The sequence below is a fragment of the Salminus brasiliensis genome, chromosome 1 (assembly GCF_030463535.1).
Source record: "Salminus brasiliensis chromosome 1, fSalBra1.hap2, whole genome shotgun sequence".
Classification (NCBI taxonomy): Eukaryota; Metazoa; Chordata; class Actinopteri; order Characiformes; family Bryconidae; genus Salminus; species Salminus brasiliensis.
Genome location: NC_132878.1, coordinates 21583106 through 21602040, shown reverse-complemented (window position 1 = coordinate 21602040; position 18935 = coordinate 21583106). Strand labels below are relative to the sequence as shown.

Sequence of the window (18935 nt, the reverse complement as noted above, 5' to 3'; positions counted from 1 at the left end):
GATGAAAGTTAATGTTTCTAGGTAGTCACTGGTTGTTGTTATCCTCTCCAGTATCCATAACCGAGCAGATGACTGCTATTAGGAAGAAGAATGAGACAGCAGTCATAGACCTTATAGGAGATGATCTGTTATCCTGGGTAAGAAAACATGAACATTGTTTCAGTCCAATGTATCGTTTTTTTTCTTCATCTTGAGAAACATGCATGTAGATCATTTCAGATCTCTCTAGCTAAACGTATGTGCCCTCCTGCTTGCAGTTCAGTGGAGCAGAGGAAGAGAAGATCAAGCGTGCAGTGGGGACGTTCTGCAGTAACCAGCCCTTTGCCCTGGAGCTCATAAAAAGCAGGCAGAAGAAGGACCAGCGTTTCGCTTCCTTTGTGCAGGTAAGACATAGACTGGGAGGCTTGTTGAATTTGTAATGATTTCTATGCTTATTACTTCGAAAAAAACACTCAAACATTCTCTTATTTCTATCAGAATGTATCAGATTGTGGTACAAGAAACACAGTACCTATCATATTGTGAAAATTGTTTATTGGCACACTGTAGATTATTATGTTAATTATAATCTATACAGTTAATTTACCTTAAATATTTTTCCTCCATCATTGTAAAGGTTAGATATTGTAGTTTAAAACCAACTCCTCTGTGTATGTGTGTTCTAGGAGGCTGAGAGTAATCGGCAGTGCCGAAGGCTCCAGCTGAAGGACATCATTCCTGTGGAAATGCAGAGACTCACCAAATACCCTCTCCTGCTCGAGAATATTGCCAAATACACTGGTATTAAATTCCTACTTTTTCATACACATCCCAAACACATCTTTCACACAAATCCAAAGCTCACATAAATATGTGTATTTGTATGTTTTGTTGCAGAGGATGCCGAGGAGAAGAGCAAAGTGAAACGGGCTGGAGAATGCTGCCGGAAGATTCTCAACCACGTCAATCAGGAAGTGAAGGAGGCTGAGAACAAACAGGTCAGAAACAACTGAATAGCAATAGAATAGAAACAGTTCAGCTCAAAAACAGTAGCACTTTATAATGAGTATAATGAGCTGATGGAAGCTTGCCTTCTGTTCTTTTGTTCATAGAGGTTAGAGGACTACCAGAGAAGACTGGACCTTTCCTCGCTGAAGCAAAGTGAACATCCTATGATTGCTGAGTTTAAGGCAAGTCACTTCCCATTCTGGTCCGAAGTGATCCATCTCTGCATTTAATCAAGTACAATTTGACATTTTCTGATAAAAGTGTATTGTTTCTCTGCAGAACCTTGACTTGACCAAAAGGAAAATGGTGCACGAGGGTCCACTGTCTTGGAAGGTGAACAAAGACAAGACTATTGGTAAGAGTTCTGTGGACCAAACTGTGACCCTTAAAGGAGTAGTTTGACGAAAAATCATCAAAACACTTTAGTAAAACTGGATGGGTAGACCTTATTTAAACATTTATGGTAAAATGTTTGAATCCACATGATCTTCCACATAACATCCTGCTGAATAGTACTGTTCCACTTTCAAACTAAAGCACTGTGCAATGAATATTTTAAACTATGCTGAAGTAAAAGTAGCTCTGGTCACTCCGAATGGCCGGCCACTATTCAGCTATGTGGTGAATTTGTTTCTGTTTTATGGACTAAAGTCATAGCATGTTCTCAACCACACAATTTGTCTATGCAAAACAAATGACTTTGCACTTCAATGCATTTTTGATTGGATTGAAAGACAGTTTTGGGAGTGTTTTGAAAGTAAAACCTAAAGACCACTGATATGTCTTTGCTGATCAAATGTGTCTAGGCATGATTTAATCCTGATTTGTCACCAGATATATTAGAAATATTAGTATTAAGTATATGGTTGTATAAATGGATGGATATGTGTATGTAAATAGGATCATTTTTACATAATTGTATATTGTTTATATATAAATAATTTAGCTTTTTATTTTATAATATATATAATATATTTAACAATATATTATTTATATAAAATTATTATTATATATAATATAAAATATGTATGTGTGTTATCCAGAGTTGTACACACTCCTGCTGGAGGATATCTTGGTGCTAATGCAGAGGCAGGATGAGAAGCTAATCTTGAAGTGCCACAGTAAGAATCTGGCAGGCACAGCTGAGACCAAACACACCTTCAGCCCCATCATCAAGCTCAGCACTGTAATGGTGCGCTCCGTAGCTACCGGTAAGTCTTGGCTTGAAGTACTGGAGAAGAAGAGAGAGACCTCTTTATTAGAATGTAAATTAGGGATTTTCCCAGTCACAGTATTTTTTTTTTTTTTTACAGTCACAGTATGTGTATATGATCGGTTATATAGCTCTATCCTCCTTATTGCTGCTTTCTGTTCATAATACTAATTTCGCTGAGGGAGTTATGTGGGAACAGTGAAGATCACGGTTTTGCTTGAGGCTCCGGGGCTAAGCTAACTAGGTGTTCAATTTGCTGTTTCACAGACAACAAGTCATTCTTTGTGCTGTCCATGTCTGACAACGGAGCGCAAATCTATGAGCTGATGGCACAGACCGTGTCTGAGCAGAGAACGTAAGTGCAGTACTTGTGTTGTTCAGTGACTAATAACATTGACACTGTTTTACTCCTTTACCCTAAATGTACATCACCCAAGACACTGGCATTAGACAGCATGGTGCCAACAGGCTTATGTTTATCTGCTTCAGAGAGTCCAATTCTATTAGCAGTATTTCTCTACAGGGACTAGACAAGCTGCATTTGTACATCCATGTTAGCAATGGGTGCAACTTAAAGAAACTGAATGCATTCATTAGAAGGGGCGTCAACAAACGTTTGGACATTTAGTGTGTATCCAGATATGATCCAGACATGAAACAAGTTAATGCATTTAAAAAAAAGTCTACTGAAGAATGTGAGCCTTAGACAATAAATGCTTATTATTCATGTTAATCATTATTATTTTGTATTTTGTTTTTGCAGATGGCAGTGTCTTATCACCCAGAGAGCAGATAGTATGAAGGGCAAGCAGCCGAATATCATTCCTTTACCTCAGACTGAGTGAGTTTGACCTACTGAAAAAGTCAAGTTCATCAGGTTGCCAGTATGAAATGTGGCTGGTCTTGAGTAAAATTGATGAGCCTACCTTAATCATGCAGTACCTGTCTTCAGTTTGTTCAAATGTGTATTTCCTTACTGCAGTGGTGTGCGAGACGCCGTCGAGATGATCAACTCAAGCGTGCCGAAAATAAACAAAGACCCAGACCGCATTTCCACTGGAAGCAGCCAGTCTCCAGGTATTTTTTTCTCTATTTCAGCTACTTTAAGGATGTTTGGTAATATTCTGTAAGAAAGTATATATTTTCCAGTCAAAGATTTTGGTGCTGACACAGGCTTTGATTAACCTGTAACATAAAAAGAATTTAACATATTTCACTTTTAGCCCTAAAAGATACCCCTACTTGGTGTTTTCAGTGGAACACTCAAAGCTCAAACTTGCTAAGTAAGCAATAAAAAGACATTATGTTAGTGCTCGATATAGTGTGGTGAGAAAAAAAACACTGTAATGCAGTAAAACCTGTTGTTTCAGATTAATGTTATTAACTGGATCTGATTGGGACTTCCTCTTTTAGGCTCAATCCACCCCCATCATCTTTTTTTTTTTCCTCTACCCCTGTCGTATGTGCTTCTTCTGGGTTAAAACCAGTGTTTAACCATGTGTCTACAGACAGTTAAAAGGGGCGGCTGTCGCTCCTCAGTGCAATATGAAATCAAAGGCTGAATCTCAGATACCTTCCAACTCCTCTATATGGCTAAATAAGTTCTTTTTCACACAATTGTTTGTGGAAAAAAAACACAAAACAATAATGGTAAGGTAGTTGGGTTAAATTGGGGCACAGAAACACTGTAACAAGGCATTCTTAGTTATGAATATTAGCATAAATATGGAAATAAATAGAATATTGTATTCCAAAAATAGGTAGTGTTGTTTTGTAGTGACTGTTTTATAATTGTAAATGGCATCCAGTCAAAATAAATTGGCATAATGTCATTTTTGTCTCTGACTGCTTTTCTGCTTTTCCCTAAAGCTCTCCGTTAATTTTTTTAAAATATTGTTTCCTCAAGAAAAAGACGCCACCTCGTGCCCTTCAGCAGGAACCAACCCTTTCGAGACCAAGTCCGACGATGAAGGACAAGTGGAGAGTTCGCTGCAGGTGCAGGATGAAGAGGAGGAAGAGGAAGAGGAGGAAGCGTTCCTGGATGCTGAACTGGCCTACAAACTTCCTTTCTTGAAGCAGCGCTCACGCCAGGCCATCGCTATAGAAGAGAAAGACTCTGAGGTCTTTGACCTGCCTCCACTGATGGCAGACGAAGCACTGCGGAACTGTGAGTGTTCACTTACCTCCAGTGACCATGTACTCTAGTTCAGTTTATAATATCAAAAGAAGAAGGGAGTAAGATCCAGAAATCATGTAAACATGAATGGCAATACACTGTACAGCATGTGATCACAACAATTTATTTCTATTTATTCTAATTACCAGCTACATCTAATTAATTAATGCTACATTTACTTTTCAAACTGATGTTAATGATGTATTTGGGGATTTTGATGTGTGTGTGTGTGTGTGTGTGTTCTGCAGGTTTAGGCCTCATGTTACTACACAAAGCTCTGCATTTACACTGAACTCACTTAAGATCTCTTTTTCTTGCTCAGTGGCGGCTCTGAGGCAGCTCCTGATCAATCACATGGCCAGTCAGGAGGAGGTGGACAGGGACAGAGAGAGAGGGGAGGTTCGAGCACATGAGCTGAGGACGGGCTCTCTGCAAGGTCCAACAAACAGTGCTGCCCCCAGTGGCTCTGTAGAGAATGGCGCTGAGAGGACTGAGACAGTGCAGACCAGGCCAGAGAACGCTCAGGAGCTGCCCTCTGGAGATACAGGCTTCTTCGAGACCTCAGAGGACTATGGTGAGAGGATCGCTAGATCTACTTGTTCGGGTACTCTGAACAAGTTGGTCCACTCAAGCACAAATTTATATATATATATATATTTTATATTATAATTATATTTTCTTCAGCTTCCTTTGCTTTAGATTTTGGAGTCTTAGTTTGTTTTTTGTCTTTCACAAAATCCATTTTGTATGTTTGTAGGAGTAATCAATAATTGAAGTAGTAATCCTGTTTGTAAACAATAGTCCAGAAGTGGGATTAGGACCAAAATATTTGAGTCACACTGTTACAAATAAAAGTTATGCAAAGGGTTCTTTGATTGATGCCACAGAACTTTTGGTTTCGTTAAGAACCAATTTTGTAACAAAGATGGGTGTGAAGAACATTTTAAATTTACATTGACTTCTTGAAACCTTTACATGTTTACACACATTCTTTATGGAACCAAAATGTTTTTTTTTAGGCATCACTCAAAGAAGCCCGAAGAACCTTTTGTAATGCAGTTGGGCATTGTGGGAAGCTACTCATGTATAAAAGCAACTATATAACTTGGGGACATTTAGTTCACCAGGCTAGAATAGGTTACAAAACCCCCAGTCCAGGTTAAGGCAGATAATATATACGAAAGGAGGAAATTTAGCACTATTCCATTGAGTGGTCAAGGGCACAGCAAATAATATTACAAGAAGTCTTAAAGAATCCCAGGGCCCACAGGCCTCTCTAGCATTAGGTAATGTCAACATTCCTGAATCAGATAAACACTAAACAAGAATATAGGACATGGATTGAAATTGTAAAGGGTTTGCAAACGTTCCTAGTGACACATATAGTATACAGTTATAGAGTATACAGTTCATACATATGTTGTTTTTTAACCCTCTGTCTGTCTGTCTGTCTGTCTGTCTCAGCAGGGAGTTACATGGTGTTGGAAGGTTACGGTGGCTCAGGTGAGAGCAGTACTGATGATGTTCAAGGCAGCAGTATTGAGCCGACAGCAGCAGGAGACTCTGGCATTGACCTGAAGAAGCTCCTCTCCTCGTCTTCCTCACAAAGTGGAGGACCCAACCTCAGCAGACAGGTCATGACCCACTTACGCCTGCTCCAGGCCAACCTGCAGCACCTGAAGGTAACTGTAGCCTTGTTTACTGAAGCGTGCTAAACACTGATCACACATTCAGGGTCTTGAGTTAGTTTTTTTGTAAAGCTACTTACTGTAATTGGTTGTTTTTTTGGTTAGTTTTTTTTACCTTTACATCACTTGCATTCCTTTTTTTGCAGGATGTAGAAAGTAAATATAACCAACTATGCCAAAAGCACCCAGAGGAAGCAGCTACTGACTCTACTGAAGAGAACAAAGGTAACAGCTTTGCAACAGTTTGCTTTTATTCAACCCATTACAAATCTTGTTACTTACATTGAATTACATTGTTTGACCGTTTTACCGGCTGCCTATTGATGCATCTCTAGCTTGCCATTTTCTTTGCTGATTCTGATTTTCAGATTTCCGATATGACTTTCAGCATATGACTGGCCAATTCCGATTTTGTCAGATTTCAAATGTTAAAATGTAATAAAATAATTATAAATGACAGCATATAGAAACATTTTTGTTCGACCTTTTATTCATACTGTTAAATGTATATAACTGCATAATTCTAAATCAAACACATATCTGAAATTTGAAAAATGCTTTCTATATTTTATGTAAGGCATGTAACAAAAAATTAATTCAAAAGCATAAATAGTTGGGTTAAACAGCTTCCGGTCATGTTGTCATGAGGCTACTTTTTATTCCTAAATACACCAGTAACACTTATCAGTTTCCACATCATCAGGATATTAAAATGTCCAGCTGAAAGACCCCGCTCATCATGTGTGATTTTTAAAAAGGCAATCAATAAAATGAGTGCAGGGCTGAATGGTGGGACAGTTATATTCGTAAAAAAAAAAAAAAAAAAAAAAAATGCTAAACTCGCTAATGTTGCTAATGTTTACACTTGTTACCTGATTCCTCGCGAATGAGACAGATGCACTTCACAGCTGAGCTATGCGCAACAGTAAACGGTGCACTGTGACAGACGTGCGCAAAGTTCAAATGTTGTGCACCTTTTGCGCAAAGCACTTTGGCCAGGACAAACTTGCCATTTGTCCATTTTGGAGGAATGTCTTGCCATTGCCCCTCCTGTTAGCTGTGCTGAAGCTCAATGAAGATTTTTGAGCCTGTTAAACATTGCAGGCGGAAGGTCTGTAAGAGAGGTTTCGGGCACCGCATTGGTGCACAAGTGTAAATGTGTGACTGACCAATTTGTGCATCACTAATTTTTAGGAATGTGTAATATAAAATAAATGATAAAAGCAGAGCATAAATATAAACATGTAACACTTTTTTTTGTTTGTTTTTCTGTCCTACAGATAAAAGCTAGTGTTTCTAGACCTGTGGACCCTTTGCTAGAAATGCAGGAGATGCAGATTTATCAGAAAAGTGCTGTGGTCCATCTGCTCCAAGCTCAACATGCCTGACTCTTAAAGCATATCAGCCGCCACCCACAGGCATCAATCAACCCCCATCCTCTCCACACGAACACCCACACACTCCAATTGCTGAACACGTTTTCCAGGCACCTTCGGGGCAGGGAGGAAAGTTAATGATGACATTCCATGACCACGCCGTCTGCCAGCTATTTACTGGAGCCTTGGATATTTAGATTAAACATTCCACTTCCTGTCTGCATGCACAGTCAGCCTTTTGAAATTCTCCTCCATAAACTACTATAACGCAAAGCCTCCTTCTGTGTCAACACTGTGCTTGGACTGAAACAAAAAGAAGACAGGATGATGGCAGGATATCACCGTAGATAAACTATAGCCTGGGCTGGCACTTCCCTGTTCCTACTGAGATTTCACTTGTGGGAAGATGATATGCGAAATGAACAGACAGCCCCCCCAAAAAAGTCTCATTGCTTGCAGGGTATGACTGGATGAGATTGGGTTTGATATATAGCCAATAAGTATACCAGGTGTAGTTTTATGAGGTTGTTTTTTAGGCCTTAGCTAAGCCTTAGACCTCAGTAAAAAATGGACTAAATCTGATGTGTGAAATGTCCTTCATAAGGACTGCCAGCTTGTTCATTCCTTATTGTGTATGGATATGAATGTTAACGTATGGTTGAGAAGAACAGTAACGCATGACTGCTACACTCCATGAATTAAGAGTCATTTGATTAAATTGACCAGGTCAGAGCAGCTCCCCATGAGCCTTTAGTCTGCAGGCTAATGCTATTAACCAGATATGCTAGCATGGCTAACAATGAAAGGAAGCTAGAAATGGCAGGAAGTTTTAATAGCTGGCTGTTCACTTTCATTTACTGTTGGCAACCTTGGCACTTCTGACTGAACTAATTACTTTATGATAGCTGTAGATTCCCATCATGTCTACAATCCCGGTTCCTTACAACACCCTACGAATCAGCATTGAGTTTCTGAGTAAAGAGTAGAAGGCTGACTTTCCACAATATTGTGTATTGTACTGCTGTTACCAGGAATAGAGATGAAAGCCTAAACATCAGTATGAAAGCTGTTACATTTTGGAGCACCTCACCTTGAAGTTTTCTCTCCGATCAACCAACCAGAAGCCAATGTGTAAGCTTTTGAGACTGTATTTATCGTCGTCTGTGGGCTGCCACACGCTATTGAATGAAGCTACTGAAAAAAATCTCTCTGGCATATCAGCAAAGACCAAGAGAATCCAAGACTCATAATTGTGGGTTGAGACGCTACATACTGCCAACTCAATTCAACCCAACCTGAAGTCTTATTGGGTTATGAGATGGATTTTTTATTCTGGAATTTGGGAATGAAGTTATATGAAGAGGAAAAGCTTCAGATAAAAAAAAACAAGGACTTGAGACCTTTTAGGGGTCTGTTTTTAAGTGTAAAATTGTACAATTATGACCAACACTGCATCTCTTAGAGACCTAATTCATTGTTTGTGTTTTTCCTCCCTTCTGCTTTCTACATCATATGAGTCATTGTATTATTTTAACAGAAACTACTAAAAAAAAAAAAAGGAAGAAAAATAAACGACTGCAAGGTATCCCTAAATATTAATGTAATCTGTATTTTTATTTTGTCTAGACATTCATGAGGTATTATATTTTATTATATTATTGAGCACTATTAATATGGTCTTTTCAGCTTTCTGGAAATATGAATAGCTCTAATAGATTCTATTAAATATGACTGAACTGATATTGTTCAAAATGGAAAGAAATATTGCACACTGTCTTTATTTGATCACCATTTTTCAAAAGAGCATGAAAATGCAGAGATGTTACATGGGATTCATCACAGAAAGATCAATACCACAACTATTACATGTTGAACTTTTTTTCAATAAACTGGAAACACAGTGAACTTGAGTTCTCTTCCCCGTTGCTACTTTCTGCACAATGTATCAGATCAAATGATTGACTACTTTTATTTGATACTTTATTTAAAAAAAGGGGGGGGGGCATGTTATGTCATAACTGAATGCATATTTGGATCATTCTCAATGTGAGAGAAACTGTACAGAATTAGACGTTTACTCTAGCTAGTAGTCAGTGTCAGTCTTAAACCTTGTAAAAGACCTTGAGCTGGTAGCATCCATTTGCTTTGCAGGGAAGAAAGAGAATGCACACAAAAACCACCACATCCTGACTATACATTTACACACATTTCTAAATACTTGCTGTTCATAACTCCCCATTACTGAGGTGTTTTTGCTTCTTTGTCGCCTTCCTTCCATAACTCCTCTTTCTCTTTTGTCCACTTTGAGCCTCCTCTTGTCTGAACTGGTGTCTGAAAGCACAAGCAAATTGGTTGGGATCTCTCCGTATCAATAACTCTGAACCAAGTCTCTTAAGACTAACGAGACGCACGACCAAACTCACCTTGACTGCCAGCGCCTTCCACTGTTCCACACTCGTCCAAAAGAAGGCAGCCAGTTAGCATCAGTGTGGGAGCTATGGTCAAAGTTGGCCCCCACACGATTGGGTGGGAGTTTTTTAAGCTTCTCTTGCTCTTCTGTAAAACCGTGAGAAAGGAGTATGATTTCAAAAGTCACAAAATGCCAGTACTGCTAATAAAAGATTCAGTTCACAGCTGAATTTTGCAAACAGTTCTCCACAGTCTTTAATCTTTCTTGTCAATTTTCTGTTTATTTATTTTTAAAGGATGCAGTGGCATTTCAAATACTGGGAGACTGAACTGTCTAGCCACAAATTACCCTTACTTCCAGTGTGGTCATTCAGCAAAAGTGTAGTGGCCAAAAGGTTTTGTGCAGTAGTTTTACACGTTTAGTTTTAGTTACAAGGCCAACGTATGTAAGCAGCTTGTACGCCTATTAGTATAAATATTGATGGGCATCCGTATTGGGCTCATAGCAGAAAAGCTAGATCAGATATTGGGGAGGATAAACAAATGACTGAACCCAATCCAACCTTGCAATATATCCCAAAATCCTGTTTGAGTAATTTGAGCACAATCATAACTGAAAGACATCACTTGGCACTGTATGACACGTTTCTATAAGTAACAGTAAGCTACTGTTTTTAGCTACGGGAAGAATACTATTGCCTGCTATTACAGTGTCTAAAGCGTTTAGAAAATACCTGATGTGACTGGTGAAGAACTGCCATGGTTTGAGACATGAAGTGTGGGATTACACCAAGTACTAATTCTAGCTACATCCGGCTACATTCGGCTCATACATTAGAGCTAACCGAAACCACATAAGCTGACTACATTTTGCATAGCTGCTGTGAGGATTTGATTGCATTCAGTGAGAAAAAGGCATAGTGCCAATAGGTTCATGTTTATCTGCTCCAGACAGTCCTATTCTATTGGCAATACCTCTCAACAGTGACCATACAGATGTGTCAAATGGGTGCAACTTAAAAGTAGCTGAAGACTCTCATTAGAAGGGCTGTCATTTGGGTTAAGGTCGGCAAGGACTTGTATGGTTGATGTGGCGCAACAGGTAACACCACTGTCTGCCACTAAGCTACCACACCCTGTGGGAGACTGGGGTTCGATTCCCAGTCTGGGTGACTGTGCTACACCAATAAGAGTCCTTGGGCAAGACTCCTAACACTACACTGCCACACCTCTGTATTACGAGTAACCTTGTAAGTTGCTCTGGATAAGAGCGTCAGCTAAATTCCATAAATGTAAATGAATGTATTACAACCACCAACACACGAGAGAATTGCTTACTATGTTTAAGGAACTCCTGCATAGAAGGACCAATCTCCTTTTGGGAGCTGCCGGCTTCCTCGTCCTCAGGTTCCTCCAGCAGCCATGGAGGCACAGCGCCTACACCAAACACCACGCACAATGACCCTTCATTTTACTTTAATACTAAACCTTATTCATCCAGAGTTTCACTTACCTGTGTGAACGTTCCCACTTCCAGAAGAGTCCTTTACAACAAGACAAGGCATGTTAGCTTCATTTACATAATTAAATAAATAAAAATCGTATGACAGGATGACCTATGAAGTTACCTGATGGCCAATGAAAGTGAGGCCATGTCCGAGATCTTCCATGAAAGGGTCCACATGGCTGGGTCCTGCCTGCTGATTGTGCCCATATGATGCAACATGAAAGCTCCTTGCCACGTCTGAACTCATGCTATTGAGACACACGAGTCAATAATCTGGCAGAAATGTACAAGCCAGTGCAAACGAGATGTCCAGTGCACTCCTGCTGCACTAAACCCACTTGTTTAGGCTATATTTACATTCCTCTAGGGATGGTGGTGGTGTTTTTTGTGCTCAATAAACCTAATAGTCCCAAATAGTCACTTGTTTATATTGACACATGTGCAATTCGTTACCCCAGGTTTTGGTATAAGCATAGAAATCTCTTACCAGGCTGGCTGTGTTGTATCCTGCTGATTGTGTTCAGTGGGCTCCTGCAACTCTGGATCAGGCTGGGTTTGATTCAGGAAATATCAACAGTATGCACTCAAATTTTTCAACTTGTCAGCTTTAAAAACAGTACCTCAAGGTTGTGGGACGAACATTAAAAAAATAAATAAAAAAAAATAAATACCCTTGAGGCATCAGCAAAGGTTTCAAACATGCAATACACAGAGGATTTCTGGAACAGTAACAGAAAGCTTTGTAAGATATGGATACTGTTGCTTCATTCCAGGAAAACAAACCTCTGTTAGAGACTGCAAGACCTCCAGCCGGTGATGCTCCTGGGATCTGATAATGGCAGCTTGCTGGAAAATACAAAGGGCAATAAAAAACAATAATAATACCACGTGCATAACCCCCCCCCCCAAAAAAACAAACAAACAAACAAACAAACAAACAAACAAAAAAAAAAAAAAAAAAAAAAAAACCTGTAACCCATCCAAATCTCACCTCTTTTAGAAGTGTGTCTTCTTTCTCTTCATACTGCTCCAGAGCTTTGGTGACCTCCGCTTTCAACCTACAAAAATACATGATTTGTATCCAGTGTTGTAGTGAAAATATTGTAGTGAAAACTAAGATACAAGAAAAACGACTGCATGATACCTTTCAGCCTCTTCCTCAGTGATGAGGAATTTCTCTTTTAGCTTGGGATCTGCTTTATTCTTCCACCAAAACGCATGCGTTTTATTGCGGTGCTCTCGGCTGAAACGAAAGAGCAAAATCATGAGATTCACGCTAGAAAAGAAAAATTGCTTTAAAAAATAAATAAATAAATCTGCTTTCCCCCCTCCCGATTTCAGTTGTTAACTAGAGACCTCGTGCAACTAAACAAAGGTTATATTAAAAATATTAATATACTTCATTCCTACATCTGCAAAATGTTAACATCTCAGCAGATAGGAACATGTAAAGATCTGTTCCTGGCCTCATTCCACAATACCCATATTGGTTCAAATGTACCAAACCAGCCTGCATTACTGCAATAATGCTAAGTAAGAGAGGCTGTTGGGCTCTGTGAAGGCTGACATAGGAATATTAGAAACATGTTTATGTAAACTTTGAGCAATATCAGATACTGGCATCAACCCACGATTGCCATATTGGTGCACGACCTCAAACAAAGGCAAACTTCCACTCATCCACTACAAAAGGTCAAAGGAAATTGGGTAGGTCCGAGATCTTACGTGCTCATGTGCTCCAGCAGGGCTCCATGCAGGACAGTGACTCTGCCGTCAGTCACATGTTTCTGCACCTCCAGTCCACAACAGTAACACCAGAACTTCTTCTCGTGTTCAACAGCGTCGTACTTCTCCACCTGAGGACGTTTAATGCAGCGCCGGGCCTCCTTTACCTGGAGACAGAGAAACACACCCCACAGCTCCATATGCGCTGGATAAACCGCCCGAGTCGTAGCATAACAGGTCTGTTTTGAGCCGTTAGCAAGCTAGCTAGCACTACACAGTTAGATAGCTAGCTAACTAGCTACCTGCGTTTTGTTTTGGTCACTATAAATCTATTAAGTTACATTTAAACTTAATAAACCGTTCATTGCTGCTTTTATGTGGACTAATTGTAGATAATTACAGATATAAGCTAGCTAGCTACAACCCAAACGCTGCCTTGAATTAGCTAGCTAGCTTTCAATTTTGCGTTCCACCTTAAATGGCTTAAATGCTGCAGCAGCGCGGCTCCAGCTCCAAGTCAGACTCCTGCAGTATTTAAGGTGGACCGGAAAAGCCAAGTAAACAGACAGTTTTAGACTGGACGAGGAAATGCAGCTTTGATTTTCTTACCTTTTCCAGGAATTTCACCAGGACTACTTTAAGCTTGCTCTGGTGGCTTTTCCCATAGATGTGTCCTTTTCCTGAGAAGTCTGTTTGCCGGCATATTTCGCAGTAAAACGCCCCCATTTTTACTCCTCAAACGATTCCTTCGCTCACGAACTCCATCTTCCCCATCAAAACACTCCAGCGTGATCTCCGCAAACATGCCAGGAAGCCCGTTCGCTCCTGCCCCCTCCTGGCTGGGAGGGACCATTACCACTACAAATGCACTGACGCGTTCTGGTTAGCTGCACATAATATTTATTATTTTATATATATAAAGATGCACAATAAATGAAGACATGGAAAAATAAACACAAGTCAACGAAAAATAAAGCTCAACAAGGCATAGTAGTAACAATCACAGGGCTAATGTAAATTATTATATTATTATCACTCCGTGATCAGCCGGTGATCTTTTTTTGAGGCACCATCAGACAGATTACAACTCGAACAGAGCTTGAATCATATCTGCAAAGGACAAAAAGAATAAACCAAATTATTAATTGATCCAATAACAAGGGAAATTGGTCACTGTGCTGCCAAACCTACACTATATGCCCAAAAGTGTGTGGACACTACTTCAATTAGGACTCTCTGAACCAGGTAAACATGAACCTGTTGGCACCTTGTCCAATGCCAGGCATGGACTAGGGGAGGTATAAAGCCCCCCAGCACTGAGCTGTGGAACTGTGATGGTGGTGCACCACCCTATAATTTTGGAGAGTTGGGGACTTTTACATACCCTTAATTTAAGAAGAAATAATGAATGATCAGGGGTCTCAATACTTTTATCTATATATGCATGTCTAGATTGGGAGCAGCATAAGATCAACAACAGGACAGTGCCATGCCCAAGAGGGCAACTAGGGCAAAAACCCTTTCCACTGAAAGTCAAGGTAAAGATTTTATTCCGAGTAAATCTGGAGCACTTCTATTGGTCCATTCATCATGAAATATGGGCATAATGTAAAAACTACTATGTTAAAAAGTGAAATTTAACCTCATCAGCTAAAGACCAATGAACAAAATGTGCTTAGCTCCAGCCCTGCAGACCAGTAGCACATTCAGCTTACTGGAGGACTGCTTGAACCTACATATACAGGTCCTGTTCCTCATACCACTGCACCTGCAACGTCTGTCTCACCTGGGTAGTTCATGCTTCTCTTCAGCATCCTGAAGGAGTCCGCAGCAAGTGTGTGGATTTCGTTCCTCAGCCTTCGCCGGCCGTCCAGGGTCAGGTGCCACAGGCAGGACTTCCGCTTCCCCTCTCCAGTCACTTGCTGTGGGGTCTTCTTAAAGCTGTTGCTGAAGCATAGGTTGTGGCGGATGGTGTTTTTCCAACCATCAGGAGCAGTTAGGAAGAAAGGGAAGTGCTCCCTGCAAAAAAAAGAGATTATGCTTGAGATTCAGGTGGAATGCCTGCCAGAGTCACCGATACAAGATGTCCTTTGGATCTGAGCTGTGCCATTATAGATGGGATAGTTATAGCCAGTCTACTTGAATATCAGAAATGTTCAGTACTTTCACTATTGGTTCCTCATGGTTCCTGAGGGCCTCTAAAAATGTGATGCAATGCAAACATTAAATAAATAAATAAAAGCATTTTCATAGATAATCACTAGTGAGTCTGCATCTTGGAACAAGCATGATTAATTGCTCATTAGATGCTGATCATTGGGATACACTAAAGAACTATTTTTGTTAGCAAATGCAAAAAGAATCTCAACAAAACACACGAAGTGTATATCCAAGCCAAGAACCATTTAGGAACCTTTATGTGCAAGAGTAGTGTGTGCTTAATCCTTAATTTGGTTATAGAAAAGACGCAAAAACACTCTCGACTCCTTTGACCTTGTGAAGTTGTAGATCTGCTGGACGTTCAGGCTGCCGGAGCGACTGCTGCTGAGGGCCATAGCGATGAGGATGCAGTAGTTGACCGGTGGACGAGGCCATGCTCCGTTCTTCAGGTTGCAGCTGTCCTGCAGAACCCTCTGCAGTCTCCGGCTCTGCGCCAGACCCAGCCTGCGAGAAGACGGCTCCTTGGGGGCTCGCCCCTTTCTAGCACCTTTCACCTTGCGGCAGATTGGTACATCCACCGAGGAGGTGTCATCATCTGTAAGCTGGAGCAGTTAACTCACAGTTACAGTAGATCCCCATCAAAGCTGACAAACAATAGTAAGATATATAACTAAAGCTAAAAACTTTCCAAGACATGATTGACATTACTTGGAGTCTGAATGTCACTTTTTTATATTATTAATTTGTAAGTTTATATATAGTTATAAAACTATAGGTAATACATAAAGCTAATGAGTAATTATGTGTATTTAAACTGTGTAAACTACACAGCTCTTAATCATCAGGTCACAAAAGCAGTGTCAATTAAACTTGCATGTTTTCTAATAATCATTATACCCCCTATTAAATTCTTAATAGTGAGAAAAACAACCCACAACTTTCTATAGTTCTATGGTTCCAGTGCTTGAAAAGTTAAAACCCATGTATGGTTTCCAGCCATAGCCTATTCTTGCTTGTACAATCTAAAACCATTGCAAGGACTAAACAGTCTGGAACTCTCCTCTGAAAAGGTGACTGTCAAGGTAACAGGTTGTTTTTAGAGCCTCACCTGATATTCACTTGAGAGAGAGGTGTCATGCAGTAACTCATTTAGGCAAGTCTGGTCAGGCAGTGGGAGGAGGTGCAGGTTTTGTACAGGTGCAGGCAGGGAAGGACTCGGGACAGGTGTGTCTATAGTCAGTTTTAGGAGTGCTGGCTTTTTAACAGTTGGATATTTTATGGGACAGGCTAGATTGGGGTTCACCATCAGCCATAGACTTGGCTGTATTATCGCTTCTGCAAGTGAAAATGGAGAAAAGTAAGATTAGCTGAAGCTGCAATGCTAGAAATGTTCAAGATTGTCCATGTGAGCATTGGTTAAAGTATTACATAGGGTCGGACGATATGACAAGGTGAGTTATTGTGATGAATGGTATGCATGCCTACAACACTGACAAAGTGCATTCTTCATGTAAAAAAGGCCTCAACACAGATGTAAAGCTGCATTCGGAAGCTCGTCAGAAGGATGCATGAACCAGAAGGATGACCAATTAATAGGACGTGTATATGTATATAACAAACACCCAGTGAGCAGCAGTCCTGCATACGAAAAAGAATCGTTAATGAGAGAGGCCAATAGAGAATGGCCAGACTGACTGGACCCAACATAAAGGCTACAGTAACTCTGATAGCCACTTTACAATTGTGGTGAGCAGAAAAGTATAACAACCTAGAGGTGGATGGGCTACAACAGCAGACCACCACTAGGGCCTCCACTTCTGTAATCCTTCAACAGAAAGCTGAGGCTGCACTGAGTGGGCACAGACTTTCAATGACTGGACAATTAAAGACTGGAAAAACAGAGCCTGGTCTGATGAATCTCCATTTGTGCGGAGGCACACAGATGGTAGGGTCAGAATTTGGCCTTAACAGGATAAATCCATGATCACAACTTGCCTTGTGTCAACAGTCCAGGCTGGTGGGGGTGGTGTAAATCGTGCAGAGAATGGTAATCAAACCATCAATCATGGCTTGAATGCCACAGCATGTTGGAACATTTTTGAAGACCATGTGCATTACTTCATGCTACTTCCAGCATAATACACCATGCCACAAAGCAGAAATCATTTTATACGACAACGTGTTCAGCACACGTCAGGGTCCTTCCCAGTTCCCGGATCTGAAGCCACTTGAACAGGGTTTGGGATGTGGTAGAATGGGGGATTGTTGACATGAACCAGAATCTCAAGTGAAGGTTTCCAACATCTTGTGGAATCTATACCTGAATATGTATGGATTGTAGAGCTCACCTTTGAGAGCAAAGGGAGGCCCTACAGAGTAGTAGTAGGTGTTTGCTAAGTCTAGATTACATAGAAGCTAATCAGATATTGTTTCCAGCATCGTATTCACCTGCAAAAAAAAAGTGAAGAGTGCCAATAACCATTCGAGACTGGCCTAGTTATAGGATTCATCTGGTAAACATGTGCCTCAGCTAGAATCCTTAGTCAATTACTAATTAAAATAAGTTATGTTGGCTGTTAAAGTGCAATTTTAGAAGTGAGACAACTGACATTTTCAGGATACCTCCCAAAATCCTTGAAATGTCATATATTAAAAGTATATAAGCCACTGAATTCATACTCCTGTGGTATACGCCATCGTGCTGGCCACCCTGTGAGGTGCAGCATTAGAGACATCTTGCGGTCATATGCAGGTACTGCATCATTTAGTAGTTCAGGTCTCGGCGTGTCCTTCTGTTCAACTGTGCGGACAAACTAAGGTACTGATGATATCCAACAGTTATGTATTTTAAATAAATATGGATATGCGCATGTCAGGATATGTATTTTAGAGATGTGAGAGTTTATTAAGCCGTAATACGCGTTTTAGCTCACATTCTGAACTTTTAACTCATTTTTGAACTTCAGAAATATCATGATCGAGATGTGTGCATCCTGTAGATATGTCTTAACCCCCCCCTCTCTTGTCCCATGCCCACCTTTGCAGTCATCAGGGTCGTGGGGGTGCGCGTTATCTACTCCGGCCAACGTTCTCCTCGAGATTCTGGCGTAATGCCACTGCGCCAGATACTGCTCGTTTCGATTGTCGTCTGTTGAAAGGTTTGTCAGACGTTAAACCGTCAAACGAGTTGCTCTTGGGTCGTCCAAACATTGCTGCTCTTCACTCTTAAACTGAGGTGTTTCGTACCTCGGTGGAACTGGTCTGTGGTGGTCGTCAGTTTGATCTCCTCGTTCATGTCCCACTCATGCAGGCCCGTGGTGAGGTGGAGGTCGAGGAACCTCTCTCTAGCTTGCAGCTGCAGGAACATTGTGCTAGTTGTACACGGCTAATTGTCGAGTTAGGGCTCATTCCTGTAGTGTAGGAAGGACGTTGACTAGCCTTAGGGGCCATTAAGAGGTTCATCTTAATGACTACACCCCTGACGTCACCGATACAGGTGTCAGCAATCAGGCCGTTTCGTGAGCAGAGGATGGGAGTTATCGGTAAAACTGCTTGTTCGACTCGACGTTGGCTGAATGGGGTCACTCTTATAAACATTAGCATGCAAACGTCCCTCTAATTGCTTGCAGTAGCCGGTCTCAGCCCCGGTCCCAGCCCCGGCCCCAGCCCTAGCCTTAGCCCCAGCCTCGGTCCC

General features: G+C 40.8%; 3 protein-coding genes across 4 annotated transcripts in view; 1 reads left to right on the top strand and 2 right to left on the bottom strand.

The window, feature by feature from the left end:
• The window catches only part of arhgef12b (Rho guanine nucleotide exchange factor (GEF) 12b), a 73862-nt gene extending 64517 nt beyond the window's left edge, over positions 1-9345 (top strand). The window contains exons 26-40 of one of the 2 annotated variants that reach the window (XM_072674368.1): positions 52-137; positions 258-383; positions 666-780; positions 877-977; positions 1092-1169; positions 1267-1342; positions 2031-2198; positions 2468-2555; positions 2964-3041; positions 3183-3277; positions 4107-4367; positions 4699-4950; positions 5844-6058; positions 6211-6289; positions 7345-9345. In XM_072674368.1, coding sequence (XP_072530469.1) covers positions 52-137; positions 258-383; positions 666-780; positions 877-977; positions 1092-1169; positions 1267-1342; positions 2031-2198; positions 2468-2555; positions 2964-3041; positions 3183-3277; positions 4107-4367; positions 4699-4950; positions 5844-6058; positions 6211-6289; positions 7345-7355 — 1829 coding nt within the window. In that variant the 3' untranslated portion in view covers positions 7356-9345. Of the gene's footprint in view, positions 1-51; positions 138-257; positions 384-665; positions 781-876; positions 978-1091; positions 1170-1266; positions 1343-2030; positions 2199-2467; positions 2556-2963; positions 3042-3182; positions 3278-4106; positions 4368-4698; positions 4951-5840; positions 6059-6210; positions 6290-7344 lie in introns of both variants that reach the window. The other variant, XM_072674367.1, reaches the window with a different exon arrangement.
• On the bottom strand, positions 9203-13870 carry cenatac (centrosomal AT-AC splicing factor). Its single transcript, XM_072674373.1, has 11 exons — positions 13691-13870; positions 13082-13248; positions 12501-12599; positions 12348-12414; positions 12140-12202; positions 11844-11905; positions 11478-11604; positions 11363-11393; positions 11188-11286; positions 9864-9996; positions 9203-9771 (listed from the first exon to the last, which is right to left on the bottom strand). The coding sequence occupies exons 1-11, from the start codon at positions 13805-13807 to the stop codon at positions 9666-9668; spliced, it is 1071 nt and encodes a 356-aa protein (XP_072530474.1). The 5' UTR covers positions 13808-13870; the 3' UTR covers positions 9203-9665.
• A 292-nt stretch (positions 13871-14162) lies between these two features.
• On the bottom strand, positions 14163-18608 carry foxr1 (forkhead box R1). The gene is made up of 6 exons (XM_072674374.1): positions 18488-18608; positions 18279-18389; positions 16350-16576; positions 15575-15843; positions 14868-15100; positions 14163-14191 (listed from the first exon to the last, which is right to left on the bottom strand). The coding sequence occupies exons 1-6, from the start codon at positions 18606-18608 to the stop codon at positions 14163-14165; spliced, it is 990 nt and encodes a 329-aa protein (XP_072530475.1).
• Positions 18609-18935: the final 327 nt, after the last annotated feature.

Coding starts and splice junctions, on each gene's coding strand:
- cenatac (XM_072674373.1), bottom strand. CDS start 13,807: ATGGGGGCGTTTTACTGCGAAATATGCCGGCAAACAGACTTCTCAGGA. Junction 11,605..11,843: donor GATACAACACAGCCAGCCTG/GTAAGAGATTTC, acceptor GTGTCTCAATAG/CATGAGTTCAGACGTGGCAA. Junction 9,772..9,863: donor GGAAGGCGCTGGCAGTCAAG/GTGAGTTTGGTC, acceptor TTGTGCTTTCAG/ACACCAGTTCAGACAAGAGG.
- foxr1 (XM_072674374.1), bottom strand. CDS start 18,608: ATGTTCCTGCAGCTGCAAGCTAGAGAGAGGTTCCTCGACCTCCACCTC. Junction 15,844..16,349: donor CTCTCTCAAGTGAATATCAG/GTGAGGCTCTAA, acceptor TAACTGCTCCAG/CTTACAGATGATGACACCTC. Junction 14,192..14,867: donor GAGAAGCATGAACTACCCAG/GTGAGACAGACG, acceptor TGTCCTTTGCAG/ATATGATTCAAGCTCTGTTC.